General features: G+C 51.4%; 1 protein-coding gene across 1 annotated transcript in view; it reads right to left on the bottom strand.

Annotated features, from left to right (window-relative positions):
• Positions 1-4,826: 4,826 nt before the first annotated feature.
• Positions 4,827-14,585, bottom strand: part of BCL2L1 (BCL2 like 1) — a gene marked incomplete at its 3' end in the record, with an annotated part of 45,418 nt that continues 35,659 nt past the window's right edge. Inside the window, 1 exon segment of the mRNA NM_001009228.1 lies at positions 4,827-4,969. Coding sequence (NP_001009228.1) covers positions 4,832-4,969 — 138 coding nt within the window.

Genomic DNA, 14,585 nt, shown 5'->3' with positions numbered 1-14,585 from the left:
GGGGAGGGGCAGAGAAAGGAACAGAGAGAATCCCAAGCAGGCTCTGCACTGTCAACACTGAGCCCAACACAGGACTCAATCCCACGAACTGGACCATGAGATCGTGACCTGAGCTAAAATCAAGACTCAGACGTTTAACCAACTAAGTCACCCAGGTGTCCCTGTCTTATTTGATTTTTAATAAATATCCATGCTCTAATGTTAGAATTCTGGTCATATGAAGTATTAATTCCCTCCTAAATTATTGAAACTGCCCCATTCCTGAGGGCTCATACATGAACACTTAGCTTGAACAATTCCGTGAAACAGCCCATGAGTTCTTATGAAATTTAAATGGTTTTACCACAAAGTCTGTCCCTGCCTTCTTTCCTTCCTTTCTCCCTTTTTCCCTGCCTCCTTTCCTCTCTTCCTGTGTGCTGTGCAGCCTTGCCTAGTGTTAATAAGTCACAATCTTCTCAAAAAAAAAAAAAAAAAAAAAAAAAAAAAAAGACTGGAAAGCTTTATGTCATTTCCTGTGTTCTGGAACTCATCATTACTTTAAAATACCTGAATGAGGAGCATCTGGGTGGCTCAGTCGGTTAAGCGGCCGGCTTCGGCTCAGGTCATGATCTCACACTCCGTGAGTTCGAGCCCCGCATCGGGTTCTGTGCTGACAGCTCAGAGCCTGGAGTCTGTTTCAGATTCTGTGTCTCCCTCTCTCTCTGACCTTCCCCTGTTCATGCTCTGTCTCTCCCTATCTCAAAAATAAATAAAACATTAAAAAATATATATTTTTAAATACCTGAAATGAAAAAGATCATTTGGATTTGAAATCCACTTGAATATATTTGTCAATTAAATAAAGGGAAGAGCTGTTGGAATGTTTAAATATAATTTCAATTGTAAGCTTTGGGATGGTTAAATTTTTTCTTTTAGCACCTATTTGCAGCTATGAAGTCTCTTGTTGATGTCAACTATCAAGAATTTGAAGAGATCATCATTAATAAGCCTTGATTGGAAATTGTGTGAACCATTTTGATTATAAAAGCTCATATAAAATATTTGTCTCTTAAGAAATAAATTTTAAAATAGGTATATTGCTGTTTCAAAGTTCATTATGAAATATATTTCATTTTTCTCATTATAAATATAGTACATAGAAATGAATTCCGTCCCCTTCCCCGGACCCACATGGACAGTCTGAAACTCCTTCCAACTTTTCCTCAGTGTGCAATTTCAGTATTTTATGCACATGCCATAGCATGTATAAAGTTGGAAATCACTGAGTTAGATAGAGGTCTGGTTAAAATACTACACAGCTAGAATAAATCATGAAGCTGTCATGAGTATTGATAACTGTTGAACCTGTATGATGAGTACACGGGGATTCCTGTATGAGTATGTAAACGTGTATAAGACATTACTTAGGGAGAAAATGCAAGGCAGTGTAGGTCTGTTACCATTTGTGTAAAAAAAGGCAGGGAGGATAAAAGTATATTTATATCCATGTATTTGTCTGTATGTGAAAAGATGTTTCCAGAAGGATCAAAAATCTGAAGAGGGGCCTGAGTGGCTAAGGTAAAAGAGCAGGGGCAAGGGACACATTGTGGGGATAGGGGTGGGGGAAATGCTGGAGACTTTGGTGTTGAACTAAAGAGAATGATGACCCTGAGCACAGGGACAGCAGTGGCAAGCTCTGAATCTAACACCCAACGATTGGAAGTGTAGAGGTCCTTCTGGTGAGCCGGATGGAGGACGGAGGACACCGGGGAAAGCTGGCCAGGTGGGAGACAGAGGTCATGGGCGCTACGGAAGGGCAGAGGCAGTGGGCGTGGCTTCAGGTCTCACCAGCCTCGACCACCAGGGGGCAGCCAAGCCTGCTCCTGAAGGCGTGAGGGGCGGAGCGTCCGAGGCAGGTTCCCGCCTCCAGCTCCGTCCCCGGCCGGAGCGCCCGCCCATAGAGTCCTCGTTTTCCCAGCCCCTTTCGGGACCTCGGCTGCTACAGGTGGAACTGTATAGGAAGCCCGCCCCATGGTGGGGTCATCGCTGCCGCACCCTCCCCACTCCCTCAACCAGCCTCCCCCAAGCTCTTTTGGGTTATTTCATTCAATCTGGACCACAGTCGTGTGAGATGGGTACTGCCATCAATCCCATTTACGGAGGTGCAAGTTGGAGCACAGAGAAGGTAGGTAGCTTGCCCAAAGTCACAAGCCCAGGAAGGGTGACCCAGGAAACACACCTGACTTGCCCACCCTGAGAACCAGAACCTTAATCAAACCATGGCTCCTTCACTGGTCTCCAGGTTTCTACTCTGCTCCCCTCCAGAACCTTCTCCACACAGCTGCCAGAGGGTGTTTTGGGGCCCTGCGGGGGCATATCATTTCCTGACAACTTCCCTCTGGCTCTCACTGCCCTCAGGATCAAGTGCAGCCCCCTCATCCCACCGCTCTGGCATCACCTTGACCCAGGGGGCCTTCTCAACTCGACACACCCATTTTCCTTCAGCCTGAAGAAAACTTATTCACCCTGTGCACTTGCTTCTTCTTCACCAGAACCACTCTTCTTGCTTCCCCCATTCTTTTAGTTAACTCCTACATTCTTCCAGCCCTAGATCTCATTACCTCGTCTTCTAGGGAGTCTTCCCTGACTCCTGACTCCCAGACAAGCTCAGGCTCCACATTAAATACTGTTGGGGCACTCACTATGAGCCTCTTAAGTTGCACTGGCCTCAGAAATGTGCTTCACTTTTGTAATTATAATGGTGTCACCATTCCAAAAACTCCCCAATCACCCTTGATTCCTCTTTCTTGACCGATTTCTAATCCATCAGTAAATCCTGTGGGATCTACCATTAAAATGTTACCTCAAGTCTGACTCCTTCCTACCTCCTTCCCCACTAGGTCCTTCATTAGTCTTGCCATTCTTCCTCATGGTCACCCAGATTCCACCTTTGCCCTCCAGCAGCCAGACCCATCCTTGTATTTGTCTGTTTTCCCAAGAATGGGAGTTCCATAAAGGAAGGGCCTTGTTCACTGCAGAATCCCCAGGGCTCTAGGACTGTGCCTGTGCCAGGCAGGCCTCAGTAAATACTTGCCAAGTGGCTGTTTCTTCCCCTAGAATGTCAGTTCCTGGGGGCAGGGACTGTGTCCATCCTGTTCACGCACAGCCCCAGTGGCTCGGCACACAGCAGGCACTCAATAAAAACCCCATCAATGGCAGGTGGAGAGATTCAGGCCCAGAGGGAGCTCCCCTGCAGCACCCCTGCCCAGCAGCCAGCCGCACATCCCCTCCTTCCCCAGCCCGGGGCACACAAGAGCCCAGGTCCTTTGCTCACTGAGTCAACACAGTTTATTACTGAACTGCACTTTCACCTTCACACAGACTATTTCAAAGAGCTGGAACAAGTGTGGGGTGGGGGCTGAGTTGGGGGTGGGGGGGACAGTTGCCCCTAAGGAGCCAGGACCCCCAGCTGGCTTCCCCAGACCAGGGCAGGGGAGGGAGCATCAGGCCGTTCAGTCTCCGGGCACCAGCTCTCCACGTGCACACGCACAGCAAGCCAGCAGCTCCTCACACATAAATACAGACACGCTTAACAAAAATAGTATATCATCTTCACAAGGAATAAAAACTAGTCTCGAATATGTACAGCAGAGAGCCCGGGATGGCTAGGGGTAGGCCGGGACCCCCAGGGATGAGACAGGCCATGGGTGGAGTAGAGGGAGGCCTGAAGGACTCCTGGCCAGGCCACTCTGACCTTGGCAGCCTGGTGACCCAGGCTGAATGGGGGTGGGGCACACACCTGTTTGACCAGGTAGGACTGGCCCTTCCAGCCACCCCCACCTACACCTCGTGCATCAGGGTCTCCTTCCTGCCCTTCCTGCCTGAGGTAGGGAAGACTCTAGGGCTCCCACAGCTGCTCCCTGTAGCTCCCCTTCACGTCTGGGCCGAGGCCCCCGAACCCCTGAACTCTGTGGGCAGCAGCCCAAGGCAAAGATGCCACAGGCTGATCTCGCGGGAAGTGAGGCAGCTGAGGCCATAAACAGCTCTGGGGCACCTGCCTCGGGCCCAGTTGGTCCCTTAGTAATGGTCATGGGAGCCAAGGGAAAGGAAGGGGAAAGGAACTAGGGTGGTGCTAAACTGCAAGGGCCACCCTAGCTTTGGCATGGGGTGCTTCCTGCAGCTACAGCCCCCCACCCTGGGTGGGGCTGGCCTCTAGCCAGAGGCCTCTGGAGGACACTGGGATTGGGGTCAGGAACTTTGGCCAGGCCAGAGGTGGAGAGGGGGTCCTGGTCCTTGTTTCTTTATCCCAAGCAGCTTGAATCCCTAATTAGTCAAAAGTGGCCCCTAAGTGGCTCTTGGGAAGGTGGGGATGATAGGAAGGGGACCTAGATCCTGGAAGGGATAGGGAATGATCAATTCTGAGGCCACAAACATCAAAACGAAGGCAATCTAGTCTCTCCTGGGGAAAAGGGTCAGAAAACTTTCCAGCTCCCTGGCAAGAAAGCATTCTCAGGGAGGCTAAGGGGTTGGGGGGTTCCACCAAACAGGCAGGGCCCTCCAGCCCCCAACCACATACACCCCCACACCTGCCAGCTTCCATGGGGCAGATTTTGGGGAAACTCTGTGGGTTCTGAGGCCAGGAGAACAGAGGTGTGGGGAAGGCGGCTTTCACAGAAGCATGGTAGATTTCTAGAAAACTAATTGCAGGGGACCAGGTCTAGGCCCAACCCTGTGATGGGTAGGTGGCCACAGGCTGCATGTAGTGGTTCTCCTGGTGGCAATGGTTGCTGGATAAAGGGATGTGGTGGGGGCAGGGTAGGGCAGGGAGGGTAAGTGGGTGGTCAGTGTCTGGTCATTTCCGACTGAAGAGTGAGCCCAGCAGAACCACGCCAGCCACAGTCATGCCTGTCAGGAACCAGCGGTTGAAGCGCTCCTGGCCCTTCCGGCTCTCGGCCGCTGCATTGTTCCCGTAGAGTTCCACAAAAGTGTCCTGCAGGGAGAAGAAGAGAAGGTGCTATTTGAGTCCTTTGACAGTAACATGGGGGGTACATCTGCTGCAATGGTGATTTGAAAAACTATAGCCATCCGTGCCTCCTCTGGGCCAGATACAGGGTTAAAGGCAGCCCTTCTTCCTGATGCCCAGCTGGGGATGACCAACACACATTATTCTTGAGATAACAGGTGCAAAGCTGGGAAGGAGCTTTGTCCAAGGTGAGCTGGCTAGAAGTGGTACTGGAGAACCTGCGGGAAAGAGATAGGCAGGGGCAGGGAGGTGACAGGAGGCTAGGTGGCTGGAGCAGAGGGCAGGACAGAAGGGGACAGGGGAGAAGAGGGTAAAGTGGTGATCGAGAGCTGGCCCATGTGTGGTCTGGAAGCAGAGGAGGAGCATGGAGTTGAGTCTGTGAGTAGCCTTCCCACTGCTGTGACACAGGGAGGGGACAGGGAGGGAGAGGAGATGGGGCTAAATTCCCAGTGATTCAGGGGCAGGTCAAGTCTGGGGATTATGAGCCAAAGGCTCCTTCTCCCTCTGGAGGGAGCCTCTGGCCAGGATGAGTGATGGGTAGACAGAGCGGGGCAGAGTAGAGGGGCAGCAATGATGACGCAGGACTGGGACAGGATCTAGGAGGCCCTGTCCATGTCTTTCGGCCTGCCCCCAGGGGGCGTGACTCTGGGCCCAGGAGGAGGTGAGCAACAGCCTTCAGCCCTGAGGCCAGTCAGGAGGGAAGCACATGATATGGGGAAGGTAGGGCTGTGGGTTAAATTACCCAGCCCAGGGCGGAGCCAGCCTGTGGGGCAGGGAGAGGGGGTTTGCAGTACCCTTTAGTGAGTCGGCTTTGCTCCCTATTTGTCCTCTAATCCTCCCAACAATGCTGCAGTACAGACCCTCTCTTCCCATTTACAGACCAGGAGCCTCTGGGCCTAGGGAGGTGTGTGTCTAGAGTGTGAATGGATCACCTGCTGGTCCCAGGGCCCATGTTCCTCCTCTCCACCAAAAAGGTGAGCCCTCATTCCCACCTGGTCCCAACTGGCCGAGTGGTGGCTGCTCCCTCAGACCAGCTGGTTCCAAGTTCCACCAGGCCAGTTTGCTCACTGTGATGTGTGCCTGGCCTTCCTTCTGGTCTTGACAAGCCCCCTCAGTCCATGCTCCACACAGAGGATTTTTAAAAACATAGATCAGATCACGACACGCCTGGGTTTAAAGTCCTCCAACAGCTTTCCCTTGCACTTAGAAAGCCAGTGTCATTTTTGCTCACATCCTGGTACCTAGCAGAGTGCCCTGTGCACCAAACTGCCAAGATGACTCAAAGACTCCTGAGTGTTTATTAAGCCATCAGGGAAACAGCAGAGACACCGAAGCTGCAGCCCCTACCAGACAGTTTACGATGTATGGGGGGAAAACCACTAGAAAAAGTCCCTCCGTTCAGGCCATGTCACTCCTTCCCAGCTCATCCCAAGCTCTCAGCCTTGACAAGGCTTCCTATCACACCTGGAATAAAGCCCTCACTCCTCACCACGGCCAGCGAGGCCTCGCGGAACCTGCTCCTACCTCCCTGCTGCACACTCGCCACACGGGTCTCCTTGCTTTTCCTCCAACATCTGCTTGGGAGCTTGCTGTTCTCACTGCCTGGAGCACTTGACCCCAGATCACCACCCACCACACTCCCCCATTTCACTGCCGACTCTGCTCAAATGTCATCTCCTCAGAGAGGCCTGCCTTGGCCACCTCGTCTAAAATGGTACCCATCCTCCTCTCTACCTGTCCTCTTACCCTGTCTTATTTTTCTCCCCAGCACTTCTCATAACGGTGCATAATGAACAGATTCAACACTTTGTTTCGTCTCTTGCACTAGGTGTGGCTTGACGAGGGCACAGCCCCTGTCTTGTCTATATACCCAGTGCCTGGAACAGTGTCTGGCACGTGTTGGTGCTCAATAAACACATGAGTAGAATGAAGGTACTACAAGTCTACTAAGTGCCACGTAGTTACCCATTTCACCTTCATCAGCTAGATTTGAGCCCCATTTCACACTGGAGAGGGAAGACCTTGCCTGGGGTCAGCCGGCTAACAGGTGGCAGAGCCAGGATCAGGACGCAGGGACACTCAGCTCCAAAGGAAGCATGGCTATAGCAGGACACTTCCCTATGTGGGGGGCTGGGATGATGTGTCCTGTCAGTAGCGCTAAAATGGGATTCTAGAAAGAGGGGGTGGAGTTGAGGAGGAGCCCTGGGTCTGGAGAGAGAAGGGCAGTGGTGTGGCAGCAGCCAGCCTCCTAATTCTCTGGCCTTGTCGCTGCCCAGGCATCGTCGTGTGGATATGCTTCCGTCTCTCCCCCCTCATCCCGGCTAGCCTCATGGGTGTTGGCGGACAAAGAAATTCTTACAGGAGTTGTAATTTTTCTGGTCCTAAGTGTCCTGAGTGAAGTAGGCCCAAGTGGAGTCACAAAAAAAGATGGATCTGTGATGGGGGAAGACTACTGGGCTATCGGGGGCATGGGAGAAGTGAGGCCAAGGCCAGAAGGAACTGGCTCTCCCAAGGGGCCCAATGTCTCTTAAGAAACCAGGGACACTGGGGTTGCAGCCAAAGTGGGAGAGGCCTGGCTCTCTCGATGGGAACTTTCCTAAAGTAGAGGGCTGGCAGCCACGGGAAACTTTCCTCTCTGGGGCTGGGTTGGAGTAAACAGGCCCTGTCCCTGCAAGGGCACAAAGCACTCACTGTCCAGGAACAGTCATTCCAGGGTGGAGGGAACATTCTCGTTTTGGTGCCATAGAGAACAAGACTCTGACCTGCCCAACCCCCCGACTCATGCATTCCTGGCCAGGACAACCTTCATTAGGAGCTCCTTCTCCTGGGGAGGGGGAGTAGGATTTCCAGGGGCCACGGATTCTGGGGACTGCTTTTGCAGACAGAGCATGAGCAAAATGGGGTGTGCCATTGCAGGGCGGGTGCTGGGGAGACAGTGGTGTGGGTATATTTAGCTCAAGGTTCACACGACACACTTGGAAACAAACACAGCCATTTTCTCAGTGGGCGGTTGCCCTGGATAAACAAGCAGCATTGCAGAGCAGCCTGGTTCTGGAAAAGCAGAGATAAGCCCCGGTGCTCCTCAATGGCTCCCACTAGTTTCAGCCAGAGCTGGCATGGTGGGCAGGAGGGTGAGATGCAAGGGTGAGTGGCAGGGAAGTCTCTGATGTCACAGAGGCTTTCAAGAGACCCGGGCATGAGGCTGTCTGCATTCTCAGCTGAGGTGACAGCAACGTGGGGGAAGTTTTCTCTTTGTAGCTGTGACCGCTGCCATGGGATTCGTAAAGGAGTTTTCAGGGCCACCGGGGATAGGCAATGGCTAATGACTTCCATGGGAGGATCATGGACTCCCCCGCCAGCCAGATCCCCCACAAGTTAGTAAGACCAATGCACCTACCCATTCTATAGTTTCACACGGCTAGTTTGTGGTAGAGCCTGGACTAGGAACTGGTGTCTCCCGACTTGGCATCAGGGGGCCCTTTAGAGAAGTGAGCCAAGAACCAGGGTCCCCAGGAGAAGCCAAAGCTGGGACCACTTTCAAGATCCTGCCTCCAACAGTCCGGGCCACATACATGGAAGGGCTCCACCCAACATACTCCAGGGTGCTTTTCACCCCTGTGTGTCCTCTTAACTGGTCACCCTCCCCGTATCATCTTCCTCAGTTAGCCAACCGCTACTCAGCTTACGAGACTCCATGACAAAGGTCTCCTTTGTGCTTCCAGGGTTTTTGGGCTTTCATTTACACCATAAATATTTCTTTTTTTTTTTTTTTTTTAACGTTTATTTACTTTTGAGACAGAGAGAGACAGAGCATGAGTGGGGGAGGGTCAGAGAGAGAGGGAGACACAGAATCCGAAGCAGGCTCCAGGCCCCGAGCTGTCAGCACAGAGCCCGACGCGGGGCTCAAACTCACGGACCGCGAGATCATGACCTGAGCCGAAGTCAGACGCTTAACCGACTGAGCCACCCAGGCGCCCCTTTCTTTTTTTTTTTTAAAGTAAGCTCTACACTCAATGTGGGTCTTGAACTCCCGATCCTGAGATCAAGAGTGCATGATCTCTCTACCCACTGAGCCAGCCAGGCGCCCCACACCGTAACTATTTCTTGTGTGCTAACCATGCTCCAAGCCCAGTACTGGAGACACAGCAGTGAACATGACAAAGAAGATCTCTGCTTTTATGGAGCTTCTGTTCTAGTCTGTGTGTTCTCAACGGGAGGGCTATCACTCCCAGTGGAGCAAAGCAAAAAATTCTTGGATATTACAGTGGTTTGTGGCTTTCCACGGGGCCACAGCACATAAAGAGATACGGAGTACAGCTGTGGTATTCAAATGTCAGGGGAAGGCAACAAGGACAAGAATGTCGAAAAAGATGCCTGAGGCGGATGGCAATAGGAAAAAAGGTTGAGAAACACTGTCCTGGTGGAAAGCAGACAGGGTAAGAAGCAAGACAATTTCAGAGATGATGGGGTTTTGAAGATAGTAAGTCACGGGGTGGTGACAGAGAATAGCTGGGGGACTGATATAGGTGGAGTGGTCAGAGAAGGTCTCCCTGGGGAAGTGAGGTTTGAGCTGAGAGCTGAATGGCAAGGTGGAAGTAGCCAAGGGAGGATAGAAAACCTGGGGTAAAAAAAGAGCCTGTTTCAGCAGAAGCAACAAGTGCAAAGGCCCTGAGGCAAGAATGAGAGGCAAGGTGTCCCTAGGCTGAGCCCCATTTGTGTGTCAGTTCCCCCCTCAGTCAGCGGGCTCAAGTCTGACATATGTCTGAAGCCAGGCCCATCCAGACAGGCACAGACGGACTAAAGCTAGATCTCTGCCCAGAGGCCAACTGAACAATGCAGGTTACCCTGCAGCCATCTGCAACCCTGGTAAAGTGAGGAAAAAGGCTGGCACAATGCCCCTCAGGCAACGGCCCATCCACCCTGCCAGGGGCTGAAGTGCAGCACCCACCTGAGACTGATCAATCCTCTGATGCCCACCCTTCTCTCTCACCTCCCACGTTTCCATCCTTCTTCACAGCGGTGTGACTTTGAGCAGCCCAGTCCTCACTTGTTAAATAACAATAAAATAATACCAACTGCTAATATGGCAGCTGACCTTTATTACACATTTGAATGTTAGCTGTACCAGGCACTGAGCTAAAGCACTTCACCCAGACTGGGGCATACTCCCTGATTACACGCACAATCACATACAGTTGAGTGACTATGTTTTGTCCTGTCTCTTCCACTAGATTGTGTGTGGTTTTATCCCTTGTACCTCTAGAACCTGATGCTGTACCTGGAACACAGCAGGTGCCATTCTAAATGAATCTATTATATATATACACATAGATTATATATATACACACATATATATATACACATGATGTACACATCATTAGATGAACAAATGATTACTTTCGTTTAATCCTCGTACTATTTATCAATAGCCACATGTACGGATGTGAAAATGGAGGCTTCAGAGTTCACCTGGGACTTGTCAGAGTTCTGGCCTCTTGCTCATTCTGATATCTGATTCTGCCTTCTTCAGTCCCTGCTGCCCCTGCCCACAGAGAACCTGACCTACACAGTGGCAGTGGTGGGAGATGATTCCTGAGCACTTACCCTGCAAGAAGGCACTCCTCCTGGTCCTTTTTGTGGATCAGTTCACTGAATTGTCCCCACACTGTCAGGCAGTGGGTACTGTTGTTAATTCATCATACAGCTGATGGCCCTGTGGCCCTCAGATGATCTGTGACTTGCCCAAGGTCACACAGTGGCTGGGTTGCCTGCACTAGCAGTCTGGCTCCAGTATCTTTGCTCCCAACCTCCATACAAGACTATGCTTACTTTCAAAAGGACAATACTTTTCAAGCCCCATCATGGTCCAGGTGCATGCACTTGTATTACTGAAGGAGGACCTCAATCTACAGCCAGGTAAACCGAGGCTCAGAGACACCGAGAGACCTGCCCAAAGTGGGTATGTGGGGAAGTTGGTTGCAAGTTCCAGCATGTGCAGCAGCAACCCCATTTCTGGGCCAGGGCTATAGTCCTGAGTCCCTCTCGGAGGGGGAAGGTTGCCCGAGGCCACCAGCTGAATGAATGAGCTCTGGCCCCCAGCCAGCTGAGGGGAACTGGGTGCCACAGGAAAAGGATGTGACGAAGACCAGGAGGGAAAGTGAAACCCTTCCGTCCTGGCTTCAGTGGGGAACAAGTGCTTGTGCCAGACGGGCCCTTCCTTCCTCTAGGGTGACTCTGGAAGGCCCAGGCCCACCACTTCCTTCCTGCTTGGTTATTTTGGGAAAGAGGTAGGTGGAGAAGAGGAAGGGGCTCCTAGCAGCCCAGAGAAAGTGCCAGAGACATCAGCACTGTACCTTCCCTTGGCCTCATCACGGCCCAGCATGGGCAGGCCAGGGATCCCTTGCAGAGTCACTTTCTGCTGCTAGCCTCAGTTTCCCTGAAGGAGAGGCTGATACATGCCTGCTGAATAGATAAATGAGGCCTTGTTAGGAGATCCCAGGGAGATGGCAGGAAGGGGGGATGGGGCAAAAGGAGACGCCTTATCACTCTCTTGGCAGGGAGTTGCAGGCGGAGACTCGGAAGAAGTGAGGTTTGTGGTTGGAATCCACTTCCCTTGGCTTTCCCGGGGGAGCCGTTGGGGTCAGCAATGTGAAAGAAACACGGCCTTTCTCCTCTACTGGGAGTGGGCAATTCAGAGAGGCAGCTCAGGGCAGAGGCAGAGACGAGTGACCAGATTATGCTAGGGTGACCCCAGTCTAGCCAGCCCAGTTGTAGGCACCATAGCAAACCTCTGTACTTCAGAGCCTCAGTTTCTCCTGTTTTGACCTCCCAAGACAGTGGTGGTGAGATAAGGGGATGAAAGCACTTAGCACTTACTAAAAAGCAAGGTGACCTCGGTGTTACTGGCACAACAGTGTGTCATCGGGGGGGGGGGGGGGGGGAGGGGGCTCAAGCCATCTGGGCTTCAGGGAATATCTGGAGGCATCCTTGCAGCAAACTTCACGTTAATCTTTCTCCAGTTCTGCCCCTGTCAGCTGCCAGCCTCTCCTCCCCCGCCTCCTCCCTCACCATTAGTTCTCAGAAGCTAAGCCTGACAGATGTGCTCATTTCTCAGAAAAGGAAGTGGTTGTGCCGGGAGGAGATAACACCTCCGCTGGGGAATTGAGAAAGCTATCGGGCCTAGCAGTGCAAGCGTGGGCTCTCCACCTCCTCAGCTCAGAACCAGGATGCTAGTCTTAGAGGCAGAGATGTTTACTGGGGGCACAGATGCTCATTTAGAGGCTTACAACCTCCTTCCCTGGGATGACTGATATTTAACTGAGAACTTACTGTGTACCAGGCATGGTGCTAAGAGCTTCATCATGTATATGAATTCACTTAATCCTAGCAATAACCCCATGAAGTGCTATTGTTACTTTCCATGTTACAGATGAGGAAATGGGCTCAGAGGTCAAGGGACCCTGCCAAGGACATACGGCTCATATGGCAGAGTTAGGGCTTGCGTGCGGCAGTATGGCTCTAGAGCCCAAGCACTGAATGGCTCCTGGGAGGCTGCTGCATGTTCATATGCATTCGTTCCCTGGAAATCCAAGACCTCCCTCACTTTGCTGTCTCTCATCCCACCCCTGCTAACCCCCTACTGTCTCATGAGTGGATGGCTATAGCTTTTCATTCTTCTTCCAGTGTCCTGGGAGATAAGGTTCACCCTTGAAAAAGAGTCGGAGACTCAAAAGTGACCTCATAACATACCTACCCAACCTCTCATGTGATGCTGAAGCTCATCCCTAACATCCTGATTTCCCAGACAGGTTCAGAAAGGTGGAACATCAAGGTCATGTGGTAGGTGTGTTTCACTCCCGATGGCCCATCCTCGTGGGAGTTCGCAGTCATCTCTAGGGCATCTCTGCTTATATACTCATGGAGCACTTCACTTTTGGAAAGCTCTCTTTTCCTCTATCTCCCCCCAATGGCTGGCATCAGATATGGTCCTCTCTCCTCTAGCTCTGTCCCGAGGGCTGCCCAAGAAATCACCAGGGGCTGGCAGAGGAAGCTTTGCTGGCCTTGTGCTGGGTCCTGGACCAGGTTGTGCTCCTCTCTGAGTAGAATTTCCTCATTGGTAAAGTGGCAGTGCTATCTGGGTGAGGCCAAGGCTCTATTTCTATTTCTTCTATTTCTCTACCAAGTTGGGCTGCCAGCACCTTACCCACTAAGTCTTGCAATTAGACTTGAGAGGTGTTAGCTTTGGACATTGTCTATAAAATGGAGATTAAAGATGTGCTTATTTCACAAGAACACTGTGAAGATTTAACAGTAATACACATATGGCTCTTAGAATTCTGCATGGTGCAGAGCAAACTTTGAGTACATGTTGGCTATTACTACTGGTCTTATTATTAGACCAGGGCTCAGCTTGAGTGTTAGAGCCTTCTCTGTGGTCTGCAAGACCCTGCAGGATTTCCTCAGCTTTGTCCAGGGCTAGGCTGCTTCATTCTTCACACACCATGTTCTCTTCAGCCTCAGGACCTGTGCCTATGCTGGTCTCTCTGCCAAGGTCTCTCCTACCTATCTCTTAAGTCTTCACCTACAGGTTCCTTCTTCAAGGAGGCCTCCTGCTTTCTGACTCTAAGTCTCCTTCAGCTCTCTTACCAGTTTGTTGTGCTGTTCAGTTTTTAATTTAAATTCCAGTTAGTTTACAGTGCAATATCAGTTTCAGCTATACAATACCCAGCGCTCATTACAACAAGTGCACTCCTTAACCCCCATCACCCAGTTCCCCATCCCCCCCCCCCCAGCCATCAGTGTGTTCTCTATAGTTAAGAGTCTGATTCTTGGTTTGCCTCTTTTTCCCCTCTGATTGTTTGTTTCTTAAATTCCACATATGAGTGAAATCATACGGTATTTGTCTCTCTCTGGCTGACTTATTTTGCTTTGAGCTGTTCATTTTTACCATGAGCTCTTTCAGGCCTAGCCCAGCCTGGTCCCAGAGAAGGTGCTGATGAGTATGGCTGACTGGTGGACAGTGAAGAAGGTAGGGAAGAAAAGGCCAGCTCCCTCTCTCTTTATCCCCATCCTCACTGCCTGGTGAAACTAGAAGGAAGCCCCGAGACACCAGGTGATTGGGCAGGGTGACCAGAACCCCCTAGATAACCAAGTTCTTCCAGGCTCTGGAAGGATGATGGAAGTTTATGGGAAGGTTCTGGAAAAGACATCATCTGAATTGTGTTGAGGCAACAGGCAGGAGGGACCGGGGTTAGCAACCTACAAAGAATAGGGGCTTGGTCTCTGGGGCCAACCCTTTCCCTAAAACTCCTTCTTCTGGGATCTATGCCTCAAAGTACTCCACGGTCCAAAGCAGCCACCCCCCTCTTATTTCCACCCAAAGCTATCCCCACTACCTTGTCTGGTGCTGATCAACGCTGTGTGCTGTGAAGAGACACCAGGCCAAGAGTCAGTAGGTGTGGGTTTTGTGTTCCAGCTCTATCAATGGCTCGCTTGGGTTGAGTCTCTTCCCCTGTCTGGGATACTGGGAAAGTCTGGGACTTTTCCCATCTGTAAAATGAAGGGGGGGGGGGGGTCATCCTCA

The sequence above is a fragment of the Felis catus genome, chromosome A3 (assembly GCF_018350175.1).
Source record: "Felis catus isolate Fca126 chromosome A3, F.catus_Fca126_mat1.0, whole genome shotgun sequence".
Lineage (NCBI taxonomy): Eukaryota > Metazoa > Chordata > Mammalia > Carnivora > Felidae > Felis > Felis catus.
The sequence above is the reverse complement of the archived record's forward strand: the minus strand, read 5'-3'. Positions and strand labels throughout refer to the sequence as shown.